The sequence below is a fragment of the Gadus macrocephalus genome, chromosome 5, assembly GCF_031168955.1.
Source record: "Gadus macrocephalus chromosome 5, ASM3116895v1".
Classification (NCBI taxonomy): domain Eukaryota; kingdom Metazoa; phylum Chordata; class Actinopteri; order Gadiformes; family Gadidae; genus Gadus; species Gadus macrocephalus.
In genome coordinates this window covers 13,149,974-13,167,835 of record NC_082386.1, presented here as the reverse complement: position 1 = coordinate 13,167,835, position 17,862 = coordinate 13,149,974, and the positions used below count along the sequence as shown (strand labels likewise).

The 17,862-nt window shown below is 42.6% G+C and overlaps 2 protein-coding genes and 1 long non-coding RNA gene across 3 annotated transcripts in view; 1 reads left to right on the top strand and 2 right to left on the bottom strand.

Annotated features, from left to right (window-relative positions):
* The window catches only part of mboat2a (membrane bound O-acyltransferase domain containing 2a), a 45,106-nt gene that overhangs the window by 20,076 nt on the left and 7,168 nt on the right, over nucleotides 1-17,862 (bottom strand). The gene's annotated exons all lie outside the window — the stretch shown is intronic.
* Nucleotides 5,486-9,298, top strand: LOC132458035 (uncharacterized). The gene is made up of 2 exons (XR_009525846.1): nucleotides 5,486-5,837; nucleotides 7,237-9,298. It is a non-coding gene; the product is annotated as an uncharacterized LOC132458035 (long non-coding RNA).
* Nucleotides 5,831-7,137, bottom strand: LOC132458034 (uncharacterized). Its single transcript, XM_060052478.1, has 2 exons — nucleotides 6,730-7,137; nucleotides 5,831-6,532 (listed from the first exon to the last, which is right to left on the bottom strand). Exons 1-2 carry the CDS (start codon nucleotides 6,999-7,001, stop codon nucleotides 6,178-6,180), a joined length of 627 nt encoding a protein of 208 aa, XP_059908461.1. The 5' UTR covers nucleotides 7,002-7,137; the 3' UTR covers nucleotides 5,831-6,177.

Sequence of the window (17,862 nt, the reverse complement as noted above, 5' to 3'; positions counted from 1 at the left end):
TCAGCAGCGGGCACATTAGCACCGTGCACATTAGCACCGTGCACATCAGCACGTGCACATCAGCACGTGCACATCAGCACTTGCACATCAGCACGGTGCACATCAGCACGTGCACATCAGCACGGTGCACATCAGCACGTGCACATCAGCACGGTGCACACGTACATCAGCACCCTGCACGTCAGCACTGTGCACACCAGCTCCATGCACCGTGCACCGTGCAACATGCACCCCACACACACACACACACACATCGGCACAGTGCACACACACATCAGCATCGTGCACACACACATCAGCACCGTGCACACACACATCAGCACCATGCACACACACACACACACATCGGCACAGTGCACACACACATCAGCATCGTGCACACACACATCAGCACCGTGCACACACACATCAGCATCGTACACAGTCTGCTTTGTAAACATTGTGGGGGAAACATGAAACAGGAAGTATTTTCCACAAGGGTGACGGCGGGTCACATGGAGAGGACAGGGCCGGAGTCACATGCAGGAGATACTTTCTGCTCATGGGCCAGCAGCACATTCATGACTCGGCTTCACACTGATTCTACTGTTGCTACGGTTTCTTTCCATTGCTGTCATCGTTCTCAATGTTAGGTGATTCATATTGTTGTAGTGCGTTTCCTGAAATATAGTATTCAAATTCATGTTTTAATAAGTGCATTATCCCGTGAAAATAGGAATTGTTGTGTTTTTGTGGTCTATCCTACTTGTCAGCTAAATAACGATCAATTTGGAGAAGCTACTGCCACCTTACAGGTCACTGTAGCTTCTCCTTCGTCACATGAAAGGAAGCGAGGGGGGGGTATGCAGTTGGTTTGCAATCTGCAACCTCACCACTAGAGGCCAGTTAATCCTACATTCTGCACCTTTAAATTAAAAGGAGCGCCAACTTCACGTCATAATCCAACCTACACGTTAAAGTGGCATTGCTGGGCATTCAAATGCTTCCCATGATTATTTGATGGCATGCTTAGCAAGGCATGGGGGCAGAAGCCACAAGCAGTAGTTTGCTAACTCAGGACGAGCTTGGGAACTGATCCACACCCAGCTGAATGCAGATCGCTAAACACTACGTTATCGATTAGCATGTTCTGACATGAGTCGTCTCTACAGTTAAAGGGGATACAGCATTCCTTTCAGATCGCATTTCTGCTGTAACTATCCTCATACCAAATCGTCCTGGCTCGCTGTTCACTTAGCATCCTTCTGGCGGGTGTGCGGTTCCTCAAAGGGGAATCTGGGCATCATTCGACAGTAATGGCTGAGAGGCAGGCATGCCTGGGCAGCACCCAGCCAGTGAGGGTACAAAAGAAAACGGCCGGGTCTTTCATACTCAAAGTAAAAAAAAATGTTAAGTACATAGATATTATTTGTCTATCTAAACTATTTCATTTTCATACATCATAACCCTTTCATTAAACATCCTTTCATGTGTGTAGCCCCGAGCTGTTGAAAATGCTAACTAGCATTGTTTTTATCCGATTGAATCACTGGTAAGCTTAGCGCCTGCCCTGCGGTGAGGTGGGTTGTGTCCTATTATGTGGGTGGCAGGGCTTCCTGAAGGAAGGACTTTCAGAAGCCCTGCTTCAAGGGCGTGTCCGCTAGAGGCTGCATTGTTTGAGGGACAAGAGGTCAAGTAGAATATATCTGGAGAGAGAGATTGTGTGTGCGTATGTGTGCTGCCACAGCCGCTCACTTTAGGTACAGACGAGAGGAAAGATAAGCGACGAACACCACAGGAAAACCACACGGAGGAAACTCTCACACCGCCATAACCATTATGAATGCACATTATTATGTATATAGAGAGAAACTCTCGCCATTATGAAAACACACACACACACACACACACACACACACACACACACACACACACACACACACACACACACACACACACACACACACACACACACACACACATATACATACATACATACACTAAACTTCTGGCTGCCTTCCCTCGCTGTGTACTGTGTAAGATGAGCTGAAAGAACCATTATGAAGCACATTAATTGCTTCAGAAGGGGTGAGAAACTCCACCTCACCATGCAGCCCGTCTGCACAAGGGGATGGAGAGGAGTATCTCTCTACAGCGTACTGGCACTCGAGAAAATGGTATGAAAGGCACAAGACCAAAGACAGATGGTCTCCTTTTATTTCTTATAAACATGATGTGATATAAAGTATGGAGACCAAAACAGAACATGAAAATTGTTTGAAAGCTAGAAATTGGAAAAATGAATTCATCAGAAATACTACGATCGATCTATGTATACACAGACACACATCATATAAAACTGTAAGCAGGGGAGGTTAACGATTATACCCTGCAGGGCGGCTAAGCTAGAGGCCTTGTGCCAGCCAGTGATGGCACCGGCTTTAAGAAGCAAGACCAACAAACAGACAGGTAGGACAGACAGACAGGCAGGGAGGGCAGACAGACAGGCCGGTGAGGAGAAGCTTGGAGGAGGTCATTATCCAGTGGTTGCAGTGGAAGTCAGAGATTAGCTTTTCTTCCTTCCTCCTCATTTATGGATCCCTGTAGAGGTGGAGGAAGCAAGGGTGCGCGTGTGTGTGTGTGTGTGTGTGTGTGTGTGTGTGTGTGTGTGTGTGTGTGTGTGTGTGTGTGTGTGTGTGTGTGTGTGTGTGTGTGTGTGTGTGTGTGTGTGTGTTAGGCTTTGACTCCGAACTTCGTAATTATATATCAAAAAATAAATCAAAATTCGAACGAATATTAGGCAGCCCTTAATATTCGAACCTGTTATGGGAAGGCCAAGAGGGAGAGACGTCGGAGAACCTGACGCAGTCTATTCATAATATTGTAATGACCACGGAAGAGGCAGTGACTGAAGTATTGATTAGACAGCGATTTATTAGAAACCTAATAAACCGTTGGAACACGCAAGACCGGTAACCATAGCAACGCCGGTAAACAAACCTCGCAAAACCCAATCCAGGGCTGAATCCGAATACTCATACTTATAGTATGCATTTTGTAGTACGCCACAAATATAGCGCGTCTGAATGCTCAGTACGCATTGTGTAGTACGGAAAACGTTAAAGAATGCGTACTACCGCCACAGTATACAACGGTAGGTCACTACGCTATTGTCAAAAGACAATTTTCTAGTATGGCAACATACTAGACAATAAAGCTTTTTGAATCTTGAATCTTGAATCTTGAATCCCACAATGCAACCGGAGTCTGGTAACGAACGAAGAAGAGATGGCTGACCCGACATTACCAACAGCGGCTCAGAAAGACGTCGTAGAAAGCGGCGAAAAAAGGAGACATTAAAAAAGTAAAGTAAGTAATTAAGTAAAAAGAGACATTTTTAATTTAATAGCAACGATGACAAGACGGATAACAGGTAATTTATCAAGGTAATTTTGCCGGCATCTGAGGGGAGATACAGATACGTCATCTCCAAACATCCGGTGGAGTTTCAGAGGCGTTCTACGCATAGCCATAAGCCCAGTTCAGACCAAAGATTCACCTTGCAACGGCTTGCAACGAGACGGTTTTAGAACGTCGCAGGGGCGGTGTGAACGGGTCGCACCTGCCTTGTCCCTCAGGTTCAGACGCAGGCGTCTAATCGTTCTGTCACAGGCGGTAAAAGAAAGAGGCAAGAAAAGCAAGAAGATGAGGTCCTAACTGCAGTTGGCCATTTTCTTAGAAACAGGACGGAACAGAGGGAGGAGGACACAATGTCAGTCTTTTGTAGGAACCTCGAGATGAAAATGAGGCGAATCAAGGACCCAAATATTTTATTCGATTTAGAGCACCAGCTGGAGGAAGCCTGCTACCAGGCTTCACTCAAAGATAGAGACATGCAAATTATTACCCCCCAAACATATCAGTCACTTTGAATTCGGCCATTTTATATTAATCTCTAAATTTGTTTTATTAATTTTTAGATATTTAATTGGTTATTGCAAATTTGAATCGCCCCTTCTCTTACCTTCGCCTCATTTTCATCTCGAGGTGCTGATTTTATGGATTTTTCCCCCCCTTCCCGTGAGGATGGACACTGTCTTTCAGCGACCCTCACAACCCTCATCACCACCCCCCACCCCCCCCCCCCTTCCCGTGAGGATGGACACTGGGGTTTCAGCGGCCCTCACAACCCCCACCACCACCCCACCCCTTTCAAGTGTGCATATTGTATATAGTTGTATTGTATATAGTTCATCATGCCTTCAGTGTGCATATTGTATATAGTTCTCTGCAAACCTATATGGTGGCATCATGCCTTCAGTGTGCATATTGTATATAGTTCTCTGCAAACCTATGGTGGCATCATGCCTTCAGTGTGCATATTGTATATAGTTCTCTGCAAACCTATGGTGGCATCATGCCTTCAGTGTGCATATTGTATATAGTTCTCTGCAAACCTATGGTGGCATCATGCCTTCACTGTGCATATTGTATGTAGTTCTCTGCAAACCTATGGTGGCATCATGCCTTCAGTGTGCATATTGTATATAGTTCTCTGCAAACCTATGGTGGCATCATGCCTTCACTGTGCATATTGTATGTAGTTCTCTGCAATCCTATGGTGGCATCATGCCTTCAGTGTGCATATTGTATATAGTTCTCTGCAAACCTATGGTGGCATCATGCCTTCAGTGTGTCTTGAACAACCACACAAGGTTGCCAATTTATATGAATTTTGTTGATGTATTTGCACTTTTAATCTTGCTGAATTCTACGACGAATAATTGTGTCCAAATACAGATATGAGGACGACAAATTACCTGAAAAGATTTGGTTGGGGTTTGTCTAATTTTTCCTGCATTTACAGTGTGGGCGCAGAATTCGACGGTGCGCTAGATTGATTGTGGCATCGTTGATTGCGACCTGCGTTGCTTGTGGACTCTGTGATGATCGCAGACATGAATAATTGTGTGCACATACAGATATGAGGACGACAAATGACCGGAAAATGCAATGTATCCAACAACGGGTAATCTAAACTAACTGTAAGCTCCAGCTATTTACTCCAATGCAGATGTAGTGGAGAATGACAAGACATAGTAACTCTAGCCTACTCTCAAGTAAAATAAAAATAAAACTAATTGCAAACCTAACTAATCTAACCTAACCTACGCAAATGATGATGTTGCGGCTCTCAGCTGTGCGGTGGCAATTGGTGTATCCGGTAAGGAGGCGATACTTTGTTTTTCTTTTCTGTTACTTTTGCCTTTCCTTGTTTCCTGTTTTTCTTTTCGTTTCATAAAGGCATAGCTTAGGCTGTAGGCCTAATATATAGGCTTATTAAATACAAGTTGTAGATGCTAACGGTATTTATCTTTGTTTCTGAAGAACGATTGTAGATAACGTTAGGATCGAGCTGATTTACAGTTATTTTAACGGGACCAACGGTTCCCAACGGTATCTCAGTATCTTTATATTTTTTCTATATGCATGTTTCCTGTGTAAAAACAAGGGGCTAAAAATGCCTATTGGAAAGCGGGTAGGCTTGATAAATAAATATTTACTGCTGGTAATAGGCCTACTCCATCCGCTAATGCTTTGTGGGGTCAAAGGTGATTGTAAAATAGTCTTTAGTTTAAAATGTGCGATGTTTTTTTGCTAACATTAGGCTACTCTCTTTTTCAGAAAAAGAGGTGGGCAAGAAAATCCACTCCCTCCGGACTCAGTACAACCGGTACAGCAAGGCACCAGCTCCGGGGAGTGGGAGAACTGGCAGGCAGGACTGGGTACTCAGGAGGCTCTCTTTCCTGGAGCCATATATCAGGAAGAGAGCTTCTTCGTCCAACGTGGATGAAAAGGTATTTATTTAAAGTAAAACTTATCACACATATTAATTAACATTAACACATATATGGGCCTAGGTATCAAGAGTAGGCTAGAGTTACTGTGTCTTGTCATTCTTCACTACATCTGCATTGGAGTAAATAGCTGGAGTTTACAGTTTGTTTAAATTACCCGTTGTTGGATACATTGCATTTCCTGTTAGTTAAATTTCAGTTTTATCTGTCTTTGTTTACAATCGGCTCAACTACAACTTGGAGATGGATAATAGAATAGGCTACATACAACTATATACAATTGATCTGTGCTGGAATATGAAATATAAAACAATTGAATATAATACAGCTTGATTATTAATTACACCCACACACATGATTCAATTTTGTCCCACTGCCATGCTACAGCACCAGCGTCTGAGCACATGTAATTGCAGAGGATGTCTCTGTTCCTCTTAGCCTGCAGAGTGGTGTTTGTGCTGCGTGGTAGTGCAGCCTGGGCAAGGGTTGGACCATGTTCACCAGGGCCATCCCGCTCGCTGGGAAGCTGGGTGTAGCCATCACCATGGTCACGTAGGACATTGTGCAGCACGGTGCAGGCGAGGACAATCTTGTCCACAGTCTCTGGCTGCAGGTGGATCTTTGTGGTGAAGACACGCCAGCGGTTTGCTAGTATGCCAAAGGCATTTTCCACCACCCTCCGTGCTCTTGAAAGCCTGTAATTAGAGATATAATGGTATTATTTCTTCCTAGTAAGATAGTCATTACCAACATTTTAAACGTTGTTTTGTTACAATGTGCTGAATTGTTCAAAAAGTACTGAAAGCAACTAAATAGGCCTGTTTTTATGATTTTTAGAAGGATGAAAAATTCCACTATTGTCATTGAAACCGTTAATTGTTATATCCCCTACCGGTAATTGAAAATCCTCTGCTCCTGGGTGAGGCCGCGGCTAGAGTAGGGCTTCAGGATATACTCCTTGAGCGGGAAAGCCTCATCAGCCACTATGGTGTAGGGTGAGAGCAGCTCTGTACCAGAAAGTGGTGCAGGGTCGGGGATGTTGGCTGTCTTCTGCTCAAGGGACTGCTGGAGTGAGCAGCCCCTGAAAACCCCACCATCAGACACCCTGCCGTTGCACCCCACATCCACATAAAGGAAGCGGTAGTTGCTGTCCACCAGGGCCATCAACACAACTGAGAAGCTATGTTTATAGTTATAAAAAGTAGACCCTGAGGATGGTGGAGGGATAATTGAGATGTGTTTCCCATCCAAGGCACCAAGGCAGTTAGGAAATTGCCACTGGTCCTGGAATCCCTTTGCCACCTTCTTCCACTCCTCTTTGGTGTTGGGGCACTGAAAAACAAAGATTATTTTTTTAATAATGTGTCATTTGTATTGATCTATTATTTTTCTTTTACAGATTGTTGAAAGAGAGAGTGATGATGTGGAGGGACTGGACGAGGAAGAGGACGTGGAAGTAGAGGAGAGCAGTGAACCTGAGGGACAAGGCAGCACCGCCTTGTCCCTCAGGTTCAGAAGGTCGCAGGCAGTAAAAGAAAGAGGCAAACAGAAAAGCAAGAAGATGAGGTCCTAAGTGCAGTTGGCAATTTTCTGAGAAACAGGACGGAACAGAGGGAGGAGGACACAATGTCAGTCTTTTGTAAGAACCTCGAGATGAAAATGAGGCGAATCAAGGACCCAAATATTTTATTAGATTTAGAGCACCAGCTGGAGGAAGCCTGCTACCAGGCTTCACTTAAAGATAGAGACAACCAAGCCCCCCCCACCCAAGCCTCTCACACCTACCCTTACCCTTATTACCCCCAAACATATCAGTCACTTTGAATTCGGCCATTTTATATTAATCTCTAAATTTGTTTTATTAATTTTTAGATATTTAATTGGTTATTGCAAATTTGAATCGCCCCTTCTCTTACCTTCGCCTCATTTTCATCTCGAGGTGCTGATTTTATGGATTTTTTGTATATATTTGATATAGGCTATATATTTATTTATTATTTTATTTATATTTATATGTATATATATTATATTTTGTATATATTTGCTTCGCTTGTCTATGTTTTACTGAAACTTTTGATTATTTAAACTAATAACATATGTATAATAAATAATTGATTTATATTTGTCTATTTTGTCTATAAATTATTAACATTTGATCTAAACTGTATCTTATGCTGAACATTATTAGGCCGGGTGTTCTCTTTAATTGATGTGAGGCTGTCATGCGCAGTTTTAGTTTTGATGACGGCTTCACTAGCACGGGAGCACGCATTTTTCAGTTAACCTTTGAAACTGGATTACATTTCATGTAACTTTAAACAGCAGACCTCATTGACATGTGAGTAAAATGTTAAAGAGGTCTGCTGTTTAAAGTAGATGAGGTGTATCAAGAATACTTGGTAAACTCATTGATATTGGATTTTGAAGTATTTTCTTTTCTTTTTTGTAACAACAATTGATAGCCTACATTAACCAAAAGTAAAAAGTTTCACTAAATGCTATTTTACACACGATAAAGAACTTGCCTTCAGGTAGTCATCCTTTAGGACACTGTAGATTGCGCTGCATGTTGCCGGAATGATCTCTGCAACAGTAGAGTGACCCATGCGGAACAGGTAGGCCAGGCTCTTGAAGCTCTCGCCTATAGAGAAAGTGTATTTTATTGTGGTTGACATGAGACTTATAAATGACAAGCCAATATATGAGTATGCATTTTGACAGCAGCACTATATGATTGGTAGTATGTAGTATAGGCTGTTAACGTGCATAGATAGATATACTGTCAGTAGGCCTATATATATCTATGGTTAACGCGCGCTTGTTGCGCTCATCTGTTGACATTTACAAATGCCTTGCAGTTTTTAAGCGCAACTGTAAATATGACAGTATGTTCACTCACCTGTTGCCAAGAAGCGGAGAGTTATCATAAGTCTCTCGCCAGCTGAAATGCAGTCCCGGTAATTGGTGTTCGTCTTCTGAATTAAAGGCCTCACCAGATCCTCCAGATGATGGAATAGGACCGGGGACAGGCGTGTAAAATTGGTGAAAGCTGACATATCCCCGACTTCCAGCTCTCTACACAGATTGGCGTAGGCACCCTGTTTCTGCCGCTGAAGTACCCAACTGCGGCTCCATATTCTTTGCTTTATAACTCGCCGTCTTCTCCTTTTCATGATTAAAGCCACAGCAAAAACTGCGACCATTTCACTCTCACTAACATAATTAGGCCTGTTTATAATTAAGTTATCCATCTCCAAGTAGTTGAGCCGATGGTGAACTAATAAGACAGATCAATCTGAAATTCAACTAACGGAAAATGCAATGTATCCAACAACGGGTAATCTAAACTAACTGTAAACTCCAGCTATTTACTCAAATGCAGATGTAGTGGAGAATGACAAAACATAGTAACTCTAGCCTACTCTCAAGTAAAATAAAAATAAAACTAATTGCAAACCTAACTAATCGCAAACCTTAACTAATCTAACCTAACCTACGCAAATGATGATGTTGCGGCTCTCAGCTGTGCCAGAGCGTTCACAGTTGCTATGGAAACCACCTAGCGTCGCAGCCCGTTGCAGCGCGTTGCAGCCAGTGTGAACTACCCAGTTTTAGAACGTCGCAGCCCGTCTCGTTGCAAGGCGTTGCAAGGCGTTGCGAGTTGCAAGCCGTTGCAAGGTGAATCTTTGGTCTGAACTGGGCTATAGGCTATCTATAAGATGTCTATGCTCATAGCTGTAGACCGTACTACACTGTCAAGTGTAGTACGGTCAAGTGGTACACACTGAACAGAAATAGTATGTACTAAGTATTCGGATTCAGCCCAGGTCTTACTGGTCAAAATATTATTAATAAATATTCGAATATATTCGAATATTAATATTAATAAACAAACAAACTTCGAATATGATTTTTGGGCAAAAGTCAAAGCCCTAGTGTGTGTGTGTGTGTGTGTGTGTGTGTGTGTGTGTGTGTGTGTGTGTGTGTGTGTGTGTGTGTGTGTGTGTGTGTGTGTGTGTGTGTGTGTGTGTGTGTGTGTGTGTGTGTTGATCCTGACAAACCTATCCTCTGTAGAAGGTGCAACTCTCACTTTACATATGTGCAAGTGGGACACATACTAAACATATAGCAGTAAAACACAGACCTTCTGCACCTTTTGATGTAACAATATTGACCATTTCCAGAGTCCATATGCATTGTGTGCATAGGGACTGGGAACAGCATCAGAGCGCTCAGACAGCCCACATGTTGATGAAGGTGAAGTGGAGGTGAAAGTGCAGCGATGGATCAGAGATAAGTCTGAGGGGAAGGAATGAAACCCAGTTTCGTTTTCTATCTCCACCACATCCTCATGGCTGTGCCAGCAGCGAGCGTTGTTGTTTCTGTGAGCTGCTCTGTTCCGCATCGCTTCAAGATAAATTTAACTGCAGCGTGCGCGTGGTTATGTGCACACACTAACACACACATACACACACACAAACACACTCTCACACAAACAAACAAACACACACACGCAAATGAAAAAGAAAGACAAAGAGGAAGCGAGAGAGAGATCAATAAAGCGTTTCACAATAATAAAGTAACGCTCAGTCTCTTCTTCTTTCACAAGATCTGAACACAAAAATATTCACCCATGAATATCTGAAATATTCCGAATGTTTTGCCGCATGACATCGATGATAGTATGGATAACTCTAATAATATTGGGGAAAATGTTGGCTGTGAGCATGGGAACAGCCTGCAAGCACACCGGTACGACTCTCGGTCCTGTCTTGTGCAGATCTAAACACTCCTGACAGGAGTCAGCATGTTGGGAGACGTTTGTCCCCAACCACGGAGGTTGAGCTCACAGGGTTTAGAGAGGAACCAGAGGGGGGGAGAAGGGAGTGAGAGAGAGAGCGGGAGGGATACAAATGGAGGATGAATTCAGGGTTGGCTTAGCTCAGGAGGTGTTATCGAAAGTTTGCTAGTTAAATCCCCAACTCCTCCTAGCTGATGATGTGTCCCTGAGCAAGACACTTAACCCTAACTGCTCCTGACGAGCTGGCTGTCGCCTTGCATGTTTGACTCTGCCGTCGGTGTGTCAATGTGTGTATTAACTGATGTAAGTCACTTTGGATAAAAGCGTCTGCTAAATGCCCTAATTGTAATTGAATATAGAGAATGTAATTCTGCAAGGAAGTTTAATCATTTGCTAGATCAGTTAAATAGAGAGTATGTTGTCGCTCTGTGCTCTTTGGCTTCAGCCTAGGAACACAAAGTACAGCGTTGATCTTAATGATCAGGGGGTGCAATGTGGCTCAGGAGATAGATAGGGTTGGCCCTGGCCGGTAACCAGAAGTTTGCTGGTATATATTATATATAGAGCTGTCAGTTAAACGCGTTATTAACGACGTTAACGCAAACCAATTTTAACGGCGTTAAAAAAATTATTGCGCGATTAACGCAAATATTTTATTTACAAAAAAATATATATATATAGCAGTAGCCTGACTGCTATATTCAAATGACATTTGTTCAAAGCAGTCGTTTAATTGCACTATAGGCTCTTTTTTTGTATCGTCCTGTTTTGATCAGTATATGCCAATGTTGTTATCAATAAAAAATAATTTGCACAAGACAAGCCGATGCACTTAACCATGTTGATAAGAGAATTAAAATGAGAAGAATTATGGGACAAAAAAATCAAGGGATATTTAGCATAGAAAATTAATTTGCGATTAATCGCGATTAATCGTGAGTTAACTATGCTGCCCTACAAAGGCAAAGTGCAGTAACTACGTATTTTGTCAAAATTTAGTTCAGAGTGAAAATGGGTTTTATAACACCTTCTTTGTCTTGAGACAAAAACTCTTGGTCCAACTGTGTCCCGTTTCAGAGATATCCCCAAGTCAAATTTGCAGTAACTACAAAATCCAACCTAATACCAAGGCTAAACGCAGTAAGTGAAGTTACTGCGTTCTGCCTTTGTTCACCCGGCTTTGACACAGTAGATACTGCGGTCTGCCTTATTAGCTCCATCCGAATCTACTGAGGAAAACTCATGGTGGAACTTGCTTTGAAACGCAAGTATCCAGACAATGGTAAGGACGATGGAAAAATATCAACAACTGACCTAAATCTATTAAGCCATTTTAGCCAACCTGCTCCCTTGAAGCCTGTAGCATCTTTCCACTCTGGAACCGCTGTCATAGTCCAATTACGATCACGTCGCTGTTTTGTTTCTTGTCTTCATTTCTGAAACTATTTTCGTTTCGGGGCAGCTAATCTAACTGATGTGAAGATAACAAAATCAGCCTACTCATTTAGTTAGTCGACTCCATTTAAGTCACTGTTACTTTAGCATTCTAGAGTTAGCTGATCTCCTGAGGAGAGCCGTGCAGCGCCTGCAGCCGCAAATACGATATTGAATGAAAATGAAATGTCCATTTAGATTGGTTGTTTACTTCTCATTCTATGGAGTCAGTTTCCTGCCATAATTCAAACCTGAAAAAAAAAGTTTCAAAGGCTTGTAAGTCTGGGTTTGAAAACTCAACACATTGTAATAAAGGTTTTGCAACACTGAAAAAAGAGATTATAACCTGAAAAAAAATAAAACTAAAATTCAAACATCTGTAAACATGATTTTGTGTTCTATTTTATCTTCTTCATCATTTTCACCAACACATTTTCAAAGTTCAAACAATTTCACCAGCGCATTTGCAGAGTTTCAAATCTGGCACTGTTCTAACTCTGTATTTCATTGTTGCCCGGTTTTGAAACCTTGTAAATGGGATTCTGCAAACAGGTGTTCATACATTGAGAAATACGTTTTGAAAGGTTGAATATTTAGTTTTAAAAACTTGTAAAGGTGTACGTTTACGACATTACAACGTATTTTTTCAGAACTGACTATTCAGAGATTTGACCACACAGGCGCAAGCTTTGAGTCACGTGAATATTGGCAGTGTTCTGACGCCACTCGTTTTGAAACTCCTGACAGTCGAATCTGAAAACGTTCCTGGGGGCGGGACCATTTAGCTCTAAACCTATTGGTTGCTCTCGGCTGACGTACATTCCCATCACATGTGCCGTTCACTGGGCTGTGCGTGATTGACAGTGCTCTGCCGATGACACAAATAACAAGCGACTTTCGCGGTTGATTTTGATTTCCATTTTCTGGAACCATGGCTGTTTCCCAAAGTGAAGGCTGCAGCCTTGCTAGGACGCGTCCTTGCTAGTCGCGTCCTATGGAGATGAGACTCTGGTTCCAGAAAATGGAAATCAAAATCAACCGCGAAATCAACCCGTTATTATTCGTGTCATCGGCAGAGCACTGTCAATCATGAACAGCCCGGTGAACGGCACATGTGATTGGAATGTACGTCAGCCGAGAGCAACCAATAGGTTTAGAGCTAAATGGTCCCGCCCCCAGGAACGTTTTCAGATTCGACTGTCAGGAGTTTCAAAACGAGTGGCGTCAGAACACTGCCAATATTCACGTGACTCAAAGCTTGCGCTCAAATCTCTGAAAAGTCAGTGCTGAAAAGTCAGTTCTGAAAAAATACGTTGCAATGCCGTAAACGTACACCTTTACAAGTTTTTAAAACTAAATATTCAACCTTTCAAAACGTATTTCTCAATGTATGAACACCTGTTTGCAGAATCCCATTTACAAGGTTTCAAAACCGGGCAACAATGAAATACACCGTTAGAACAGTGCCAGATTTGAAACTCTGCAAATGCGCTGGTGAAATTGTTTGAACTTTGAAAATGTGTTGGTGAAAATGATGAAGAAGATAAAATAGAACACAAAATCATGTTTACAGATGTTTGAATTTTATTTTTATTTTTTTTCAGGTTATAATCTCTTTTTTCAGTGTTGCAAAACCTTTTTTACAATGTGTTGAGTTTTCAAACCCAGACTTACAAGCCTTTGAAACTTTTTTTTTCAGGTTTGAATTATGGCAGGAAACTGACTCCATATCATTCCACACGCTACATTTAAGCGTCTTAGAGTACCATATTAAGCGCTATATACATTTTATTTATTATTATTATTATTATTACATCACATGGTTTAGGTAAAATATCGCGTTGTCTAAAGGATAGCCAATGAAGTTCAAGCAGAAAGTCCAAAGGTTGCAAAACCACCATCGAGATCAGTCTTCGGTTCATTTCTTCTATTGTATAAAATAGCAGTCACTCATTTTGACGTTAGATCTAGTTTGGGATATAATTGGCAAGTAATTTTTTATTATATCTACCTTATCTGTAGTTCTTATGGTTATTATATTTCAAACTAATGTAACTGAGTGACCTCTATGAATTGTTGATAGTCTTTTGCCACTTCTTGCCAAAACAGTAATATCCAATCTTGTATAATACTTACTTTAATACACACATATGTATGCATCCAAGAGTTCCAGTGAATCACTTATCTAAGCTTCCCACTGGCTGCCACCATGCAGTAGCCCCCCCTTAATTTTCTAATTAAAATGAAAATCCACAAACCAAAATACTATTGATTGTGTGTAAAATGTTAAGGATATTTGGGAAGATAATGGCAATGTTGATGACAAAAAAATGCAATTGAAGGGTTTGATTTCAAAACGCCATCTATATTTATAGTGTGTATCTCCAGTGATATCAACAAAATAGTATTTTTGTTGTTTTGTTAAAGTTAAGATACATCACAGAACACTATCCCAACTGCAGGTTCACTGATATAACCTAAAACCTTTTTATATAAAAAAATGATTCATGAAAATTCATTAAAATTGTGGATATAGCGTGTTGGAACCAAACTCTTCAATTGTTTAGGGCTGCGATGTGACACGGACATAAGGACAAAATAGATTATTGAAGGTTACAAGCAATTTCAATACTCTCAAAAACCTTCATAAACGAAGCACAAGCAAATTAAATTAAATAAAAAGGCATTGGTAATGCAAAAAAGTTACTTTCAGAACACATTTAAATTGTAGATACTGCACTTTGCCTTTGTAATAGTACTCTAGTTGTTCGAGGTAATACAAAGGCAGAGTGCAGTATCTACAATTTTGAGGTCAAAGGTCATATCGTTGGTCTTTTCTTTTTATATACAATTTTCCTTCCTATAAAGGTATTCATTGAAAGTATCACCACTATTGTACCTGCAACAGGTTTGGCCGGCCAGTATGAAAACTTTGAAGGCATTTTTCTCAGTTTCAATGTTGACGTAGTTACTGCACTTTGCCTTTGTAGGGCAGTATGACATTAATGCGATTAATCCCGATTAAATATTTTAATCGCTTGACAGTTCAACAGTCCATTTATACATTTTATCTGTTCAATAAAGAGTATGGTGTTCCGGCCTGGTCAAATAATGTACAGCGATGATCTTAATGATAAGAGACTTAGAGACAGAACAGCTAAAGGAACAACAGCTAAAGGGACAAAATCCGAGGTGTCACTTCTTTACATATTTACAATTTGTTGCTTGTTTTGGGATGACCTTTTGACCCCCCGTTGACACATGAACATCGAAAGAGCCCCATGCCTCCACTGTATAAAATTAGGTTTCACAAAATGACAAAAACACAAGCAGACACACACACACACGTCAAGTGTTCAAATTGAAACGGCCTCGTGGTTCTCCTCCATCCTCTTTCTCCCCGCCGCATCTCAGATCCCCGCCAGGCCCCGAGGCTGACCAGCTATAAATAGCCCCCCAGTCACCGAGGCCCAGAAGGCTGGCGACCCCGCCGGGACAGACCCGGGTTCACCTCCTCCACCCCCCGTCCCCCTGTCCCCCGCTAAAGAGAACCTTCTAACCTACAACACCTCTTCACCTCTGACAGAAGAGCAGACGGGCTCGAGGTTCAACGAGTCCCTCGGTGAGAGAGATCCTCGCCACACCGTCAGGGTGGTCCGGTACAGACCCTCACACATCTCAGCACCCGCTGGCCTCAGGCCAGGAGGGCGGCGCTGGTTCAACTATGTGTTGCCATAGCGACGGCTGTTTGGTCCGGTCACAAGTGGCAGAGGGGTGAGATTAAGTGCCTTGTTTACATATTATACTATGTTGTTTCAAACCAAGTCAAGTCAACCAAACGACACAAACACACACACACACACACACACACACACACACACACACACACACACACACACACACACACACACACACACACACACACACACACACACACACACACACACACACACACACACACACACACACACGTGACCCAACCAACCCCCGAAATCCCTTCCTTAGTCATAACTTGCTGGTCCAGTCGTGGTCAGTTCGCCAGTGCTTGGAGAGACAAAAGACACAGTGTGTGATAACCCTTATACTACCAAACACACACACACACACACACACACACACACACACAAACTGTGATTACCCGTCTTCCAAAGAAAGTACGGTACGTCAAATTGAATATTGATGGACATTTCCATGGTGCTGCAGCTAGCAGGGGGATTCTCGCTCTCTCAGAGCTGCTATGCAGACAGCAGAGAGAGACAGAGAGGAGACACAGGCAGAGATTATTCTCCCCACATTCTTGGCAGGCAGACTGTTTGCCTCACCCTGTTCCACAGAGTCGTTGGAGAACCTCGTCTCACCCAGCATGGGCCCTGCATGGGTCCAAACATGCATCACATTACAATAATTCATAAATAAATAAATAAATGCTCTGTGACCCTGGAGCACCAGGGAAGGGAAGCGTTTTGTTCAGCTCCAGAAGGTGGGTTTGACATGTAAATGATTAACTAATAAACCGTTTTTCAGTTTTGTTCATTTGTCGAATAGATGCATAATGGAGGACATGAGCTAGCAATCACAGAGTTGGATGGATGCCTCATTGATTTTACCATGACCAGGATGAATCGCCCATTTTCTGAATAGTTCCTCAGAAGAAACCAATTAAGTTTGATCTGAGCCAACCAAAGGCAAGTCAGAAATTTTATTCTAACAGCAGATCAGCTTTGCCAAAAGAAAACTTGCCAGAAAAAAACCTCAACATGAAAAATTTGGCCTTTCCAATTCACATCAGCATATACGTCCCATCTGATATTATTCAGCTCAGTCAACCAATCCGGTGAGGGCCAGCCAGCTTGAGGAAGGCCGTGTCGAACTATGCATGGTTTAAGCAAGCATGGTTTAAGTAAATATGGTTTAAGTATGCATGGTTTAAGTGTGCAAGGTTTAAGTTTGCTTTACCGCACCGTTGTAACGAAAAGAGAGCTGAGCCGCAAGGCAAAGCTCTCGATCTACCGGTCGATCTTCGTTCCTATCCTCACCTATGGTCATGAGGGCTGGGTGATGACCGAAAGGACGAGATCGCGGGTACAAGCGGCCGAGATGAGTTTTCTCAGAAGGGTGGTTGGCGTCTCCCTTAGGGATAGGGTGAGAAGCTCAGCCATCCGTGAGGAACTCGGATTAGAGCCGCTGCTCCTTTACTTAGAAAGGAGTCAGCTGAGGTGGTTTCGGGCATCTGGTAAGGATGCCCACTGGGCGCCTTCCTTGGGAGGTGTTTCAGGCACGTCCAGTGGGGAGGAGACCTCGGGGAAGACCCAGGACTAGGTGGAGAGATTATATCTCAACACTGGCCTGGGAACGCCTCGGGATCCCCCCGTCAGAGTTGGTCAATGTGGCCCGGGAAAGGGAAGTCTGGGGCCCCCTGCTTGAGCTGCTCCCCCCGCGACCCGACCCCGGATAAGCGGAAGAAAATGAAAATGATGAGGTTTAAGTAGCCCACCGCCCGGTGAGGTGCAGGGCAAAAGGGCTGCTGTACAACTTAAAAGAATGAGGTGCCCGTACACTGCTGTATCTCCCCTATGTTTAAGTACATGGTTTAAGCTTGGTTTAAGTATGCCTGGTTAAAGTATACATGTTTTTAGTATGTATGCTTTAAGTTTACATGGTTCAAGTATACATGGTTCAAGTATGCATGGTTTAAGTATGCATGGTTTAAGTATGCATGGTTTAAGTTGACATGGTTTAAGTATACATGGTTTAAGGATGCATGGCTTAAATACGCTTGATTTAAGTATG

Coding starts and splice junctions, on each gene's coding strand:
- LOC132458034 (XM_060052478.1), bottom strand. CDS start 7,001: ATGGCCCTGGTGGACAGCAACTACCGCTTCCTTTATGTGGATGTGGGG. Junction 6,533..6,729: donor CAGAGGATTTTCAATTACCG/GTAGGGGATATA, acceptor CTCTAATTACAG/GCTTTCAAGAGCACGGAGGG.